Consider the following 16,876-nt stretch of genomic DNA (forward strand, 5'->3'; position numbering starts at 1 on the left):
GCCATTAACAGTTCCCAGCTTTTATCATATTTTGAGGGCTCTAATGTCCATTCTTCCCCAAAGAGATGATTTCAAACAGTTCTTATATAGACAAGTTTTTCTCATTTTTTTCTATTCGCGTTTCTTTCTTCAGTTTGGACTTTGCCAAACTTGGAATTTGGAGATCATCGCTTCTTAATTAGGTTTCAAAGCCCAGGTGGGAGAGCACACTCTCTCATTCAATTCATTCATTCAAAAATAAAAGCACATATACTCTTTTAGGTCTTCAAATGCTGTTTGAGCAGCATGCTGTCCATAGAGAATATTCTGGCCCTCTAGTCTGAGAAGAAAACATAAGGAAAATTAGGAAATGGCTCTCAAACTTTTTGCTTGTAACCACTTCAGTGGGGCCAAAGAAACTGCAAACCATGTACTCTGCACATTCCATCCTTGCATCGTGGACTAAGAACTAGAGAATAAAGTCCTCTGCAATGCACACTGGAAGAAACCACTCCTGGGGCAGTCCTGAAATGTCATATATTAAAGTTAACTACAGACTAGGGACTAATATAATGAATCCAAAAGGTTAATCTAGAGCAGAAAGAGCAAATGGCCATTCATACACAGAAATGCCAAATGAGAGCCAGTAAATATTGAAATAAATATTCTGGATACTTCAAATCTAAAGGGTCAGCCCAGGATGAGGGTAGCGACTGACAATCCGCCAATCCGAGTGCAAGGTCAGGTTTTCCAGTGAGCATGTAGTACCTGAGAAAACTTAAGCATTAAACACTTCTCTCCTTCAGATGTTAATTCTACACAAGTCTGGGAAGCACTCAGTCTCAAGGAGACTCCCCTTCTTATTTCTGCTCCACCAAGCCCACTGTCCTGTCTCCCGTTCCTGGAATCTCTCTTCCCTTTAATCTAGGCTTTGCTCAACTCCATCATCCACGGAGACCTCATTAAGAAGAAGCTCCTCTGGGCCTTCCTGTCCCCCTTCTTCAGACTGACTTCCCACAACCTAGTTTAGTTATGGGACCCTGCAGCATATCGCCTTGGCTCTCCATCCCCCAGCCCTCTTCCACTCCTCCTTCCCTCCTTCTGTCGCTACAGTCCTGATTCCTATTTCCTGGGATTCCTCACTCTAATCCTCTCCATCCTTCCCCACCGTCTCCAGCCATGCTTCACTTCTTGCTCATGGGTACTTGTTTTCCCTCACGCCGGTCCGATGTCCCCCCTCAGGAGTTTTCTGTATCCTCGGGCCACAACCGAGTGGGCAGACCTCTCTGCAAACCTATTAAGCCCCTAACCCCCAAATGACCCCTCCAGCGTCTTCTCCACCGTTGGCCGTCCCTATGGCAGCCTCACCCCCCGCCCACCCCCGCCCTCCCCGCCCAGTCGCCCGGTCCTCCCTCAGCTGTCTCCCTCACCCCGTGACTCACCCGCATGCGAACCTCATAGGTGGTGAAGCGCGCGCGGCCCACGCCCACCGTCTGTGGGTTAAAGATGTCGATCTCCAGGAAGTTACTTGGCGGCCCGTAAGCGTCGGTCAGGTCCTGCGGCTTCGAGTTAAGGCGCCGAGTGTCAGCTACTGCCGTGTCCGACATCTTTCCGAAGGAGAGACCGGGACCGGGGAAGGGGGGATGGGGGACAGAGACCGAAGGCAGGAGCGCGCACGGCCCCTCCCGCTTGCAAAATAACCAGCCAACCCACAGACTGCGGCGCCGCGCACGCGCGCCCACGCACGCACGCGCGCACGCGCACGCCGTCGCGGCCCGGGGCCCGGCACCCTGAATAGAGGCGAAGCGGACGGCTGGAAGTCCTGTACCGAGGAGGCGTCATTCAGACTTCCGGGCAGTGTTTGTGGCCGCCCCGGAACCTGCGTCTCCAATACGCACTCCCAGTATCCTAGGAAGCACTACAGGGGAGATCCGCCAATCGCTGCTCCTCAAGCCAAGAAATTGTCTTATACTGTGCATCAATCAGCAGTGGGCACTGCCCCGCAAGCTAGGACCGTACAGTGATAGGCCGAAGCCCCGTGACCTGAATAAGTCCTGGTTTTGCGCGAAAATAGAATGGTGGTTTCCCGACGGTGGGGTTTCAACAATGGTACTAAGAACCTAAAACGCAGCCCGGCCACTTGTGCCACTAGTAGTTTCAAGTCATCTCACACACAATTGAGCACTCAGTGAGCGCTACTTATGGTGTCAGGAAAGCAGCGAGGATGGGGTATACAAAGATGATTTCTCATTCTCACTTTTCAGGAAAATTTGGGCATATCTTCATCCTCCACTTGTTGCCACATAAAAGCTAATTTCAGGTGTACTCGGATATTACATCTCTCAGCAAACTGAGGGCATTTATTTCAACACCTTCTGTCGCTACTCTGCAAAACTCCAAATTTGGCGCTGCTCTGAGGTTGCTTACAGCCCATAATGGAGATAGAATATGTGTCTACATGAGAATATCTATAGAAATACTAATATTTGTATGACTAATTTGCACATGGCCCACATGAAGAGGGTAGTGCCCACAGTAAAGGTGGTGATTTTAGGTCATCCTTTCTCCTCCTTGCACCAGCCCTCTTCTGCTCAAAAAAAAAATTTCCCATATCATTGATGCCTGAAATTCTTTCAACGGAGTACAAGGCCCTATAATTTCACAGTTAAGTTATTTAATTCAATTTAAGTGATATCTCCTAAGCAACTACTTATGCGTCAGGCACCATGCTAAACACTAAAGACCTAGAGTTCAATAAGAGAGTCCCCGCCCTCAAGGAGTTAATGTTTTAGAAAAGGAGACGAGTAAATAAACTAATATAATGTGACAAATACAAAATAAGTGAATATTCCAAGCAGCACATAGGACATGAGTAAGTAGAGGAATTAAGGAAGGCTTCCTGGAGGAGGAAACATCTGAGTTTGACAGACATGAAAAGACAAACAGGAATGGAAATGGGGAAAGGTAATTTCTTGCAGAGGGAATAGCATATGCAAAGTCATCCAGATAAGAAACAGCATGATATTTTTAGGCAATTATCACCAATTCAGGTTGTGTAGTGGAAGTGCTTAGAGAGGTAGCCTGGCTGAGGATGGGCAGATGAGGATGATCCTTCTATATTAAGCAAAGGATCTTTGGTTTTATAATGTAGACGATAAGAAGCCACTGAAGGATCTACAACACACACACACACACACACACAAAGGCATGATCAGATTTGTGTTTTAGAAGGATTATTTTGCAAGCAACATGGAAGATGTATCTGAGTTGAGTGTGACCAATTATGAGTATCTATTGATACAGTAGTACTTGGAATCAGATGATGGTGGTGGGAATGGAGAAAAGGGAAGAGAGAAGGCTGAGACTGAGGAAATAAAATAGATAGGAGTTGTATCTGATAGATATGGTGGTAGTATAGTGTAGGGCTTAAATGTGTGAGCTATGGACTTAGGCTGCCTGGGTTTAGATCATTGCTTCCTAGATGTATAACCTTGAGCATGTTATCCAACAAGTTTTCCTTCTCTGTAAAATGGAAATAAGACTAAAAGCTACCCCGGGGCTTTTGTGAGAATTCAATGAAATAAAATATGTGCAAATAGTAAGTCCTCAGTAACTATTAGCTATTATTACTATTTGATGGGAGAGAGAGAAAATAGATAAAATGACTCCTAGGTTTCTGAGGTAGGTAACTATGTGGATTGCTGGTATCACCAATCGAAATTGGAATTACAGAAAGAAGAGTGAGCTTGGGAGGGAAGACAGTGAGTTCAATTTGGATAAATCTGGGGTGTCTGTAGGACATCCAAATGTCCAGGAGGCAGCTGGAAATACAGGCCTGGACCTCGAGGGTGTGACTAGAATTAGAGATTTGGGAATTATTAGCATACAGTGTAGAAAGAAAAATGTGAAGAGGCAAGGACAGAATATTTAAAAATTGATGAAGGCATGCAATGTTGATGAGAGTGTAAATCTGTACAATCTTTCTGGGAAGCTAATTGACAGTATGTATTAAAAAAAACAAACAACACCTTTGACCTCAGGAAACTTGTAATACTGGTTGTCTCTGGAGAGCAGAACTGGAGAACAGGAGTCAGGGACAGCAGGGAGAGTTGTTTTGCATTTTCATTTCATTTATGTTTAAGTGCTTTTGTATTGTAAAAATATTTTAAATGGGAATTCCCTGGCGGTCCAGTGGTTAGGACTCAACTCTTTCACTGCTGGGGCCCGGGTTCAATCCCTGATGGGGGAACTGAGATCCTGCAATCCATGGGGCGCCGCCAAAAAAAAAATTAATGTTATTTATCAAAACTTTTGGCTCAAAATTTTCACCTCGATCATAAAACTCAGTGTCTTGTGTAAATGGCCAAATTCAGGGTTCTCCTATGTATCCATGTAAAATAATGTTCTTATATTCGTTGATATGGAGTGATGCCCACGAAAAAAGTGAAAAAAAGCTGGTAAAAAAATACTGTACACCATGGCGGTCAGCAAGAAGAAGCGCCTTACAAAAGGCAGCAAAAAAGGAGCCAAGAAGAAAGTACCATGATTGAAGCTCACGTTGACGTCAAGACTACCGATGGTTATTTGCTTCATCTATTCTGTGTGGGTTTTACTAAAAAAATGCAACAATCAGATTCGGAAGACCTCTTATGCCCAGCACCAGCAGGTCCACCAAATTCGGAAGAAGATGATGGAAATCATGACCCAAGAGGTGCAGACAAGTGACTTGAAAGAGGTAGTCAATAAATTGATTCCAGACAGCATTGGAAAAGACATAGAAAACACTTGCCAATCTATTTATCCGCTCCATGGTGTCTTTGTTAGAAAAGTAAAAATGCTGAACAAGCCCAAGTTTGAATTGGGAAAACTCATGGAGCAACATGGTGAGTTTGCATGGTGAAGGTAGTAGTTCTGGGACTTCCCTGGTGGCACAGTGGTTAAGAATCTGCCTGCCAATGCAGGGGACACAAGTTCGATCCCTGGTCCGGGAAGATCCCACATGCCGCGGAGCAACTAAGCCCGTGTGCCACAACTACTGAGCCTGCGCTCTAGAGCCTGTGAGCCACAACTACTGAGCCCACGTGCCTGGAGCCCGTGCTCCACAACGAAGAATAGCCCCCCACTCTCCGCAACTAGAGAAAGCCCGCGCGCAGCAACAAAGACCCAACACAGCCAAAAATAAATAAATTAATTAATTAATTATTTTTAAAAGGGGAAAAAAAGGTAGTAGTTCTCGAAAAGCTACTGGGGTTGAGACAGGTGCTAAAGTTGAATGAGTTGATGGATATTAGCTGCCAGTCCAAGAATCTGTTTAAAATTCAGACTTTTAATGGTGACAAATAAAAGATCTTATTTGTGAAAAAAATATTGTAATGTGATACCATTTGTATTACTGTATATGATATATATGATAATTTTTAAAGACTAGAAGGATATAAATTAAAAATGTTAGTGGTAGTTACCTCTGTGGTGGTGGGGTTTCAGTTTTATGTTTTTATTTATAATTTTCTAAAGGACCTGATTTTTAACAATAAACATGTACCTTTTTTTAATCAGAAAAAATAAAACTATTTCCATCTGGGAAAAAAATTAAAGGACAGGCACAGGAAGAGAAGCTTGTGAAGGAAACCCAGGAAGGAATTTTCGGAGAGGTAGAAAGAGAACCAGGAGACAATAGTGATCTGAAGGAGTGGGATAAAAAATGTTTCCAAAAGGAAAGTAGGTGGTTAACAGTGTTTAATACAGTAGAATGGTCAAATAAAACCTGGGAAATGTACACTCAATTTGACAATTACCTAAAGGTGAGAGGTTTGGTAGAGCGCTGGGAGTAGAACCCAGATTGCAGCAGATTAAGAATTGAATCAGGGCTTGCCTGGTGGCGCAGTGGTTGAGAGGCTGCCTGCCGATGTAGGGGATACGGGTTCGTGCCCCGGTCCGGGAAGATCCCACATGCCGCGGAGCGGCTGGGCCCGTGAGCCATGGCCGCTGAGCCTGCGCGTCCGGAGCCTGTGCTTCACAACGGGAGAGGCCACAACAGTGAGAGGCCCGCGTACCGCAAAAAAAAAAAAAAAGAATTGAATCAGAGGTGAAGTGGAAACATTTAGTACAGACTATTCTTTAAAGAAGCTTGCCCAAGATTTGAGGAATGTGGTAGCTAGAGAGCAATGCATTGACAAAGAAGGATTTGTTTGTCTGTTTGTTTAAAGAGAAAGGAGGCTTGAATATGTTTAACGACTGGCGTGGGGGGGAAGAATTTCATAGAAAGAGAGAAGTTGAATATACAGGTAAGTAATAGGAAAAGGCTTAAAATCAAATAGCCCTTGGAGAATTGCGAAAGTTAAATTCACAATGAGGTGTAAATACACGGTCTTTTTTTTTAAGAGAAACATTTGATAACATGGAGAGGAGAGTAGCAGGGTACTGGGCTACTTAAATGTTTTGCAGTAATAATGCAATTGACAGCTGTTATCAGCTGGCTCCTATACACACACACACACACACACACACACACATACACACAGAGAGAGAGAGAGAGAGAGAGAGAGAGAGAGAGAGAGAGAGAGAGAGAGAGAATAGAATAGAATAGCCAAGGCAAATCTCTTGGCAAACAGGTGACATCAGAGCATGATGTGAGAGCAATGCGCGTTTTCCTCTCATTGGATTTCTTTGACTATGTTCATTCTTTGCCAAAAGGAGTCCAGTGTTGGGAGGGGAATGAGAGAGAGAGATTTAGGATCCTCAAATTGGAAGGAATCTCATTAGTTCATCCTCCTGCCCACAGGCAATACTGGACCTTAAACATACATCTATCCATCTTTCTGCCTTTAAATTTTTCCCAAAGGAGATTGCACAATCTCCGAATCAGTCATACGCAATCATACTGACAAGAACTTCTTTCTAGTCTCTATTCAGACTGTCCTGAGGAATTGGCAAATCAAGAGCCCCTATAATTTGGAGTGTTTGTGTTCTTGGGAGCAGGGGTCTGGAACTGCAGGGAGGGAGTAGGGGGAGGGTCTGAGTGTAAAAGAGGTAGTGTAGAGAGGAAATCCAGAGAGCAGGGCTCATGACATACAGTCTACTCCAGGGAATGTTGATCCAGAATTTACCTGCCTTTCTATGGAGCCCCGCTCTCCTTCTGCACACATCCATCCAACTGCCTACTACTAGTAGTGACTTCTCCTCTTGAAGTTCCTTTAACCCTAATTTCACCTGGCGCCTCCCTAGGGATCGTCTCTACTTTAACTAAATCCCTTCTGAAAGTTGGATGAAATGTTAATGAAACATTTCCAATGTTGATGAAAAGTCCTTTAAATACTCAACTTGTCTACTTAAGTTGGTGATTGTATTTACTTTACTAAAGTATCTCTCGATCGCCTAAGGGTGAGGGCAATCTGAGGAAAAGTGGTGCGGCCTAAGTGTGTGAGTAGCTATGCATGTTTATCAGGTGTTGCTAAAGACCTAACCCTTTAGCTGACAAGAGTTTGGCCTCCAGCTTCCATACAGGTGTTTGTTAATTATATAATGAATCATCTAGCAACAATAAGACCTGGAAAGATGATAATGTTGCAATTAGCCAGCTTTCTTCCCTTAATAAAAGCTAACATTTATTGAACACTTACTATCTGCCAGGCACTCTTTTAATCACTTTATGTATTTTAACTCAGTTAATCCTCAGAACAATCCTATGACATAGGTGCTATTTTTATAGCTGCATTTTACTAATGAGGCACAGACAGATTAAGCAATTTGCCCAAAATCACACAGCTAATTAGTGGTAAAGCCAGGATTTGAACCCAGCCAGTCTGGTTTTGGAGCCCAGGTTTTCAACCTGCCGCCCAGAGAAGATCCTTTTAGCCCATACAGGGCTAAAAAGGAGTCATCATAAAGGGTGTAAGATGGAAAAAGAATTAGGAAAGGAAAAAGGAGAGAAATAAAGACCAAAAAAAAAAAACTTTAAGGGGTAGAATGTCACTAACAACAGCTTAGTAACATTCTGGTGTAAGTTGCCTGCTCCTGCCTAGATGTTCTTCATCTGGCCTTTAATCTGAAACTTTTTGTATTGAATTCTATCTTCTTAATACCTATGATAACTTCAAGCCTATTTAATTTCTGCCCATCCTTCAAAGCCCAGTGCAGGTCCCACCTCCTCCATAAAGCCTCCATATTTATCCAGTCTACAGTAATCTGTACTTTTGAAATTTTTTACAGACTTCTTGTCTGTAGCGTTCATTTGGCTCTGACTCGCATTTTTAATTAGTCTTGTGTACATTTATGTCTCATCTTACCAACCATACCGTAAACTCCCTAAGGGAAGAGACTATGACTTTTATTTCTCTTGCATCGTGTATCCCCCATAATGCCTAGCATGGTGTATTGCAAATAATAGGCACTCAGCAAATATTTGTTGGTTGACTAATTGATTGGGAAAGGTCAGAGACTACATCAAATCTTGGTTAACCCCTGAATCATTAGTGAAGAGCTATGCACTCAATGTGTACTCAATAAACATTAATGATGATTACAAAATCATTCAAAGAGTTTTTATAGAGCTTCTACACTGTGTAGAGAATGGTGTGTGGGGATAGAAATTAAATAGAGGATACAGCTTCTACCTTTGAATACCTTAGCTTAGGCTTCTCTTACTACTTCAATGCACACTATCTCCTTTCTCTGAATTCCTGCAGCATTTGAAGTCAGGACTAGCTATCACTCAGTTGTTGTCTCCCCTGATTCAATTGCAAGCTCCTTGAAGGAAATGGATAACACTGTGCTGGGACCATAATGGAATCACAGAATTAGAAAGGACTTTAGAGATTTCCCTATTGTCAAACTTCCCACCCAACGCAAAAATCCCTTTTGCAACAGCCCTGATTCAGCTCTTATTTAATTATACACTTCCAGTATCAAAATTAATCAATATAGGAAGCATAGGAGGAAGAATAGGTTCAGGAGCTACATAATGAGTTGGATTCTGACTACATGCAGTTTACTGTGATTGTTAGACAACGAAGTGGAGACAAACAGCTGAAATTCAAGTCTCAATCTCAGGAGAGATGTCAGGACTGCAGACAGAGACTTGGAGTCTTGGGTATGTAAGTAGTAGTTGAAACACTAAGATTAAGACTACTAAGGACAAGAGAACAAAGCAACCAAGGACAAAATCTCCGAGAATTCCTCTAATTGGAAAATGAGAGGAGAAATCAATGAGGTGAGAGAACTGGAAGATGAAGAAGAGAGTTTTAAGGAGAGACTGGTCACCAGAGTCAATGGAGGATGGATCAATGAAGTTAGAAAGGATAAGACTGAGATAAGGTTATTTGATCTGGTGATTAAGAAGCCAGATGTTTGATGACCTTGAAGAGAGAGGTCTCAGTGAAGCAGGGTCTATTTTGACTTACTCTTCTTACCTATAATGCCTAGTTCAATGCCTGGTTCAATACATATTTGTTGAATAACTGAATAAATGGTTGGAAGAACTGTAGTTCCTGATAAAAATAGGAGGTGATGGGGAAAAGTAAACAAGTTAGCCTTTCTTTTTCTCTGAAGCAAGAGGAGAATATGGGTAATAATATAGAGAAATGTTAAGGTGAAAAAGAAAGGGGCAATGATTTTCCCCCCAAAATGTGAAGTAAGCTCATCTGAGATTCTCTCACAGGTTTGATGGAATAAACTCTCAACCGGTAACAACTATAAACTCTGGACAAAATACACACACACACACACACACACACACACACACACACACACACACATGAAAGCTCCAGAGAGTAAACAAAACTAGGCGGATATTGGATGGAGGTTGGAACTTAGAAGAAGGGAACAGCAGGGGCCAGGGTTCCTATTTTTATGGATTTAGCCTGAGGACAGGCTGTAGTCATCAGCCACATCACTAAAACTACAACAGGAAGCCCTCATCTTTCTAGCCTATAGAACCAGAGGACAGGATCTGGGGAAACGACAGTCTCTAGAAAATGAGGGGATATATCAGAAAGACATCCTGAGGAGGAGCCCTAAATTATCTGTATAAATTCCTCCCAAGACTTATCCTAAACCATACATGCACAGGGTGGACTGAAAACAACTTTCATCTAAGACTAAAAGAATGGAACTGACATTTGAGCTGCCACCCACCACAGGCAAGGCAGGGTTTTTAGTTTGAATCTAACCAAGTTAATTGCCTGCTGAAACAAATGCATCCTCACTCTTCAGAGAAGTATAACAGTATCCAGAGACTCCACAAGATAGCATTCACAATGTCCAGTAAACCCTCTAAAATTGCTCACTATATGAAGAATCAGGAAAATGTGGCCCATTCTCAAGGGAAAGACAATTCATGGAGGCCAACCCTGAGATGATGATGCTCAATGAGGAGAGGAAAAATGCCCTGGTAATGAATGAAGAGATAGGAAACTTCAGCAGAGAAATAGAAAATATAAAAAGGAACTAAATGGAAATTCTAAAACTGAAAAACACAATGTCTGAAATTTAAAAAATTAACTAGGTGCACTTAATAGCAGAATGAAACACCAGAGGAAAGAGTAAGTGAACTTGAAGGTACAGCAATAAAAACTATCTGATCTGAAGACGAGAGTTGGTTGAAATAAAATGAACAGAGCCTTATAGACCCATGAGAGAACATCAGTGGTCTAAAATAGGTGTGATTAGCATCCCTGAAGGAGAGAAAAGAGAGAATGGGGCCAGAAACAGTATTGGAAGAAAAAATGGTTGAACCCTTCCCAAATTTGGTGAAGGACATATATTTAAAGATTCAAGCTCAGCAAAGCCCAAACAGGATAAATATGGAGAAAATTGCACCTATGTGTATCATAGTCAAACTGCTGAGAACCAAAGATCAAGAGAAAATCTCGAAATCAGCCAGAGAAAAACAGCACATTACATATAATGATTCAAATAACAATGGACTCCTCCTCAGAATCTGTGGATGCTAGAAGACAGTAGAAAAACATCTTTAAATTACTGGGGGAAAAAAATCACTGGCGACCCAGAATTCTATGTTCAGTAAAAATATTCTTCAATAACAAAGGCAAAATAAAGACTCTCTTCAGATAAAGAGAGTCTCTCTCATGCTTATAATCCTTTATTCTTGCTGTTCCTTATGTCTGGAACACACAGTCTCTCCTCTAGTCCCCTCCCTATCTTCAGCCTGCTAACTCCTACTCATCCTTCACAACTAAGCTTAAACGCCACTTCCTCCAGGAAGCCTTCCTGATCCCCCAAGTCCAAGTTAGGTGTCCCTCACTAATACATCAATAGCCCCCCACATTTCTCCAATCTTAGCATTTATCATGCTGTATGTAATTACATGAGTTGATTGTCTGTGACTTCACTAGACTATATGTTCCATTAGGGCATGCATCATGTTTTCCTTATTGGTGTATTTACAGTGCATGCAATAAGCACTCAATTAATATTATCGAATAAAGAAAAGAAAGTCTGATTCCAAAGTATTTTTTCCTTTCTACTATGCCAGGCTGTCATCATCGAGAAGGAGGTCCTGACACTACTATAAGATTGACTACTATTATACTTTCTTAAACTTTATGGAGAAATCTACTGTGCTTTGAAAAACTGAAGCTTTCATTGAACTATCATTTTCCTGTGATTTCATGGGCAATTACTGTTTGGAGGCTATCCATATGTGCTTAACATAGATCCTTGGTAATCAATGCTTGTGAAAATCCTCATTCAATACCACTTCAAGATAAATGATGAGTAACGTGGAAATGATTAAACTATGGTGCATCCAACTTATAGAATATTATGTAGGCACTAAAATTATATTTATAAACCTGTGTAATCATTTGAAAACACACTTATATGTTAAGTGGGAAAAAGACAAAACCAAAAATACAAAATTGTATGTATAGTGTGATTACATTGTTTTTGTAAAAAAAAAAAATCTATGTGGAAGGGGAAAATAATGCTGGAAAGAAATATAGCCAAATTATTGGCTGTGGTTTTCACTGGGTGATGGAACTACAGTTACTTTAAACAATTCTTTTCTGTATTTCACAATTTTTCTTTAATAAACACATTATTTAAGCAGCATTATTCCTATAGTGAGTGGGGGGGGACTTTCTTTTTTAAAAAGTTTAAAATAGAAAGTCTAAGGGTAGGTAGAGGTCCCCTGATACACCAGACGACAATCACAAGTAAAACAGGACTGTGTTTAAGCCTCCTTTCTCTTTAACTTGTACCTTAATGGCCTGATACCACTCATAGATTAACTAAGTGCATGACCTTGTTGAAGGATGCTATAAGACTGGCCTCAGGAAAAGAAGAAAGGGGATCAGCAGTGGAAACTGCCAGAGGCAGAAGAAGAAAGAGACTAAGCAAAGAGATCAGAGAAAGTAAACATAAAAGAACAGGAAACGGGAGGGGGGAGGGAAAGACAAGAGGATAGGTATATGTATATACATACTTTCATACATTGGCACCCGCATGAAAAAGAGGAGCTGGTCATGGATTTTTATTACAGGCATAGCTAGCATATTTTTCATGTTATTTTATTATTATCTGTATTAAGAGTATGTGTGTTTGTGCCTCGTGCCTCACTATTCCCCAGGGGCACACTATGTATTTCTTCAGCCCACATGTGCTGTCATATCTGCCTGATGTTGCCAGGGAAGATCAACTGGACACTAGGTCTGGACATTCTGGAGCCTACTCTGGGAGCAAATTGCATAACCACGTGCCTTTCTACGTGAGCTATAGATTTAGCAGACTATGTGGGACAGTCGGGAACATTCTGGGTGATAAAGGAGATCTGGATGGGGATTCGGGAAGTCCCAGAGGCATTTATGGAAAACAAGAAAGTAGATTAGTTCTCTCCGGGTCTAAACCCATTTATGACAAACAACTCGACAGCTCATAGCCAAGATTGTTTTTAAGATATTCATATTATTCTGTTGACTTTGTATATTGCTTCCGTCATCCTTGAAACTTTCACTGGGCTAGTGGGATGGCTGATGGGGGGGGTTCGATTATTAAATGTCATGCGAGAGTGTTGGAATTAGAAGTTAATTTCTACATGGTTTGGTTTGAGTATAGTCATTTCCCAGAAAGGATTTCCAGCAACCTTGTCTTTTCTGTATGATAATCCATCTTTTAACCCACCTGGAAATCAGGAACAAGGAGACTTAAAAGTAGGACATGTAAAGGGACCAACACAAGATCTTAGCATCATTCATTGACCTTTAGAGGGTGGATGCAATTGTCTTAGAGCTCCTGATGATATAATTTGTAGGGTAAAAAACTGTGGCTTCCATTACCGTACGCTAGAGTCTTGCACCATCCAATACAGTAGCCACTAGCCACATGTCACCAAATTTAAATTAAATTAAAACTTCAGCTCCTCAGTTGCCTGGCCACATTTCAAATGCTGAATAAGCACATGTGGCTAATGGCTACTGTATTGAACAGAGCAGATATAGAATATTTCCATCATCATAGAAGGTTCCATTGGACAGCACTGTGAATCTAGACTCGCAGGATGATGATCTGAGGATCAGGCATCTCTGCGTCTGCATGTAAAGTGACTTTTAAAAAAATTTTATTGGGGTATAGTTGATTTACAATGTTGTGCTAGTTTCAGGTGTACAGCAAAGTGAATCTGTTATACACATAATATATCCACTCTTTTTTAGATTCTTTTCCCGTATAGGCCATTACAGAGTACTGAGTAGAGTTCCCTGTGCTGTACAGTAGGTCCTTCTTAGTTATCTATTTTATATGTAATAGTGTATATGTGTCAGTTCCAATCTTCCAATTTATCCTGCCCCCCCTTACCCCCTGGTAACCATAAGTTTATTTTCTACATCTGTAACTCTATTTCTGTTTTGTAGATAAATTCATTTGTAGCCTTTTTTTAGATTCCACACATAAGTGATATCATATATTTGTCTTTCTTGGTCTGATTTACTTCACTCAGTATAACAATCTCTAGGTCCATCCATGTTGCTGCAAATGGCATTATTTCATTCTTTTTTATGGCTGAGTAATATTCCATTGTACATGTGTACCACATCTTCTTTATCCATTCCTCTGTTGATGGACATTTAGGTTGCTTCCATGTCCTGGCTATTGTAAATAGTGCTGCAATGAGCATTGGGGTGCATGTATCTTTTCGAATTATGGTTTTCTCTGGGTATATGCCCAGGATTGGGATTACTGGATCATATGGTAGCTCTATTTGCAGTTTTTAAAAGAACCTCCATACTGCTCTCCATAGTGGCTGTACCAGTTTACATTTCCACCAACAGTGTAGGAGGGTTCCTAAAGTGACTTATTTTTTTTCTTACTTCAGATTGTCTCTTTGCATCAATGTGCTCCAAGTGACACCAGGGAAACTAAGGCAGTTTAGCAGACCTTTTAACCCTCTTGCCACACACACACACACACACACACACACACACACACACACACACATAAGAATTCTCCCTTGGGGAATGGCTAAATAAAATGTGACATATTCGTTAAATGGAATACAATACAACAGTTACAGGGAATGAGCTAGAAGTATCAACAAGGATAGATCTCAAAAACATTTTTGTGTGAAAAAAGTCAGTTGCTGAATGTAATCATTTATTGCACACAAAACAATACTACATTTTTCCTATGTAAGAGTATTTTTTTAAAAGGTCTGGAAGAGTACATATCAAACTAATGACAGTGCTAACTTCAAGGAGGGAGGAAAGGTGAATGGGATAAGGGACCAAAGGGATTTTTTTTAAAGGGATTTTTAGATTTTTCTGTAATGTTCTAAAATTTTAAAGAAAAATCTATTCATGTATTACTTGTGTAACTACAATTATTAAAACAGGACACAAATTTATATACATAACGTGAATATAAATATGTAAAAATATGGTGGTGAAAAAAATAAGGGAAGTATACAAAATCCTGATGATAGTTGTGTTAAGATGGTGGGTTTGTGGGTAATTATTTTATTCTATTTCCCTATTTTTTTTTTTTTTTTGTCGTACACGGGCCTCTCACTGTTGTGGCCTCTCCCGTTGCGGAGCACAGGCTCAGCGGCCATGGCTCACGGACCCAGCCGCTCCGCGGCATGTGGGATCTTCCTGGACCGGGGCACGAACCCGCGTCCCCTGCGTCGGTAGGCGGATTCTCAACCACTGGGCCACCAGGGAAGCCCATATTTCCCTATTTTTAAAAAGTTTTTTTTTTGTTTTATGGCTGTAATGCTAATACAATAAAAATTCTTAAATAAAAAATGAATCCGGGGACTTCCCTGGTGGCACAGTGGTCTGCCTGCCAACGCAGGGAATACGGGTTCGAGTCCTGGTCCGGGAAGATCCCACATGCCGTGGAGCAACTGAGCCTGTGGGCCACGGCTGCTGAGCCTGCACTCTAGAGCCCGTAAGCCACAACTGCTGAGCTTGTATGCCACGACTGCTGAGGCCCGCGTGCCTAGAGCCCATGCTCCGCAATACGAGAAGCCACCACAGTGAGAGGCCGCGCATCGCAACGAGGAGTAGCTCCCGCTCGCCGCAACTAGAAAAAGCCCCCGTGCATCAACTAAGACTCAACACAGCCATAAATAAATAAATTAATTAATTTAAAAAAATGAATCCACCTTTATTCTGCTGACATAGTGTTATCACACATTAGATGTAGTTCTTAAGAGGCAATGGGCTCTGGTATACAATTAGTGCCAGAAATAACAACTCAATCTCATTTATGTAAAAATTTTCAATTGTCCTTGGTGACAGTCTCCAAGATTCAATTGGTCAATATAAAACCCCATTCTGCAGCTAATTCATACTGGCAGACACACTGGGACCCTACAGTTCCTAAAAACAGAGGATCCATTGGAATATTTACGAGAATTCCCTTCTTATGCCCAGGACACCTGACTGGTTATGGGCTTTGAAAATTGTTCAGATCAAAAATGCCTCCTCTGGGGATTTCCCTGGCGGTCCAGTGGTTACGACTCTGCACTTCCAGTGCAGGGGGTTCGGGTTTGATCCCTGATCGGGGAACTAAGATCCCACATGCCATGCGGCACGGCCATGGAGGTAAAAAAAAAAACTCTCCTCTGTGGTGTGGAACTCAGTTCCAAAAGCTGTTTCCTAAGACAAATCTGGCTTCACCTGCACCCTACCTCCATGGGGATGCAAGGTCAACTTCCACGCAGGCAACAACACTGGTCAAGCTTCTCAACTTTCAAGCCAGAATGTTAACCCTGTCACCCAACCACCTGTTCATCTGGCTTCCAAAACATATGGATCCTGCCTCAGTCAACAACAGAGCATACCAACTCTTCTGGGCTTCATCAGAGAATAAATGTAGTCAGCCTCTGAGGTCCTGTCAAAAGCCTGGCTGTGAGAAGAGATATTTATGGAATATATTATAAGGGACATTCTATCCATCCACTTCTTTAGGTGGCATTTTAAGTTGTGTCCTCAGATCAAGTTAGAGCACCAGAAGGTTACATGCCTGAACCATATTAGCTCAGCCCCTGCAGAAATGCTTTAATGTTATACCCTTGGCTTTTAGCCAGGGTAGTTACAAGAAAGTAATATGAAAATCTCTTCTGTGTGCATTATAAAACTGTTACTGAGGACATTGTCCCTTATGGTAAATCCCACATGAGAAATTTCTTATGGAATTTAGTGTCAGCGATGAACCATTATGTAGCTGTTAAAAATTGTAATTCTGGAAGACTAAATATGAAAACGTGTTTATGATATGTTCATTGAAAAAAAACAACACAGAATGGTACATAGGGTCTAATTGCAGCTATGAAAAATTATTTGTGTCTGTGGACAAGGACGGAAAGCTATAGGCAAAGATGAAAATTGCATGAGGGCAATGGGATTACGAATCTTTTATTTTTTTCAAAAAATTTTGTTTG

The 16,876-nt window shown here is 41.4% G+C and overlaps 1 protein-coding gene and 1 pseudogene across 4 annotated transcripts in view; one reads left to right on the forward strand and one right to left on the reverse strand.

Moving 5' to 3' along the window:
- The window catches only part of SNX12 (sorting nexin 12), a 51,396-nt gene extending 49,617 nt beyond the window's left edge, over window positions 1-1,779 (reverse strand). For all 3 annotated transcript variants that reach the window (XR_013825747.1, XM_079910804.1, XM_079910803.1), the window contains exon 1: window positions 1,422-1,779. Coding sequence is in view for 2 of the 3 variants with exons in the window: in XM_079910804.1 (XP_079766930.1) it covers window positions 1,422-1,586 (165 nt within the window). In the remaining variant the exon portion in view is untranslated. The remainder of the gene's footprint in view (window positions 1-1,421) is intronic.
- A 2,742-nt stretch (window positions 1,780-4,521) lies between these two features.
- On the forward strand, window positions 4,522-5,322 carry LOC307180548 (small ribosomal subunit protein eS1-like; annotated as a pseudogene). Its single transcript has 2 exons — window positions 4,522-4,875; window positions 5,210-5,322. The product of its transcript is annotated as a small ribosomal subunit protein eS1-like (transcript).
- The last annotated feature ends 11,554 nt before the right edge of the window (window positions 5,323-16,876 follow it).

This window comes from Stenella coeruleoalba (genome assembly GCF_951394435.1).
Source record: "Stenella coeruleoalba genome assembly, chromosome: X".
Classification (NCBI taxonomy): domain Eukaryota; kingdom Metazoa; phylum Chordata; class Mammalia; order Artiodactyla; family Delphinidae; genus Stenella; species Stenella coeruleoalba.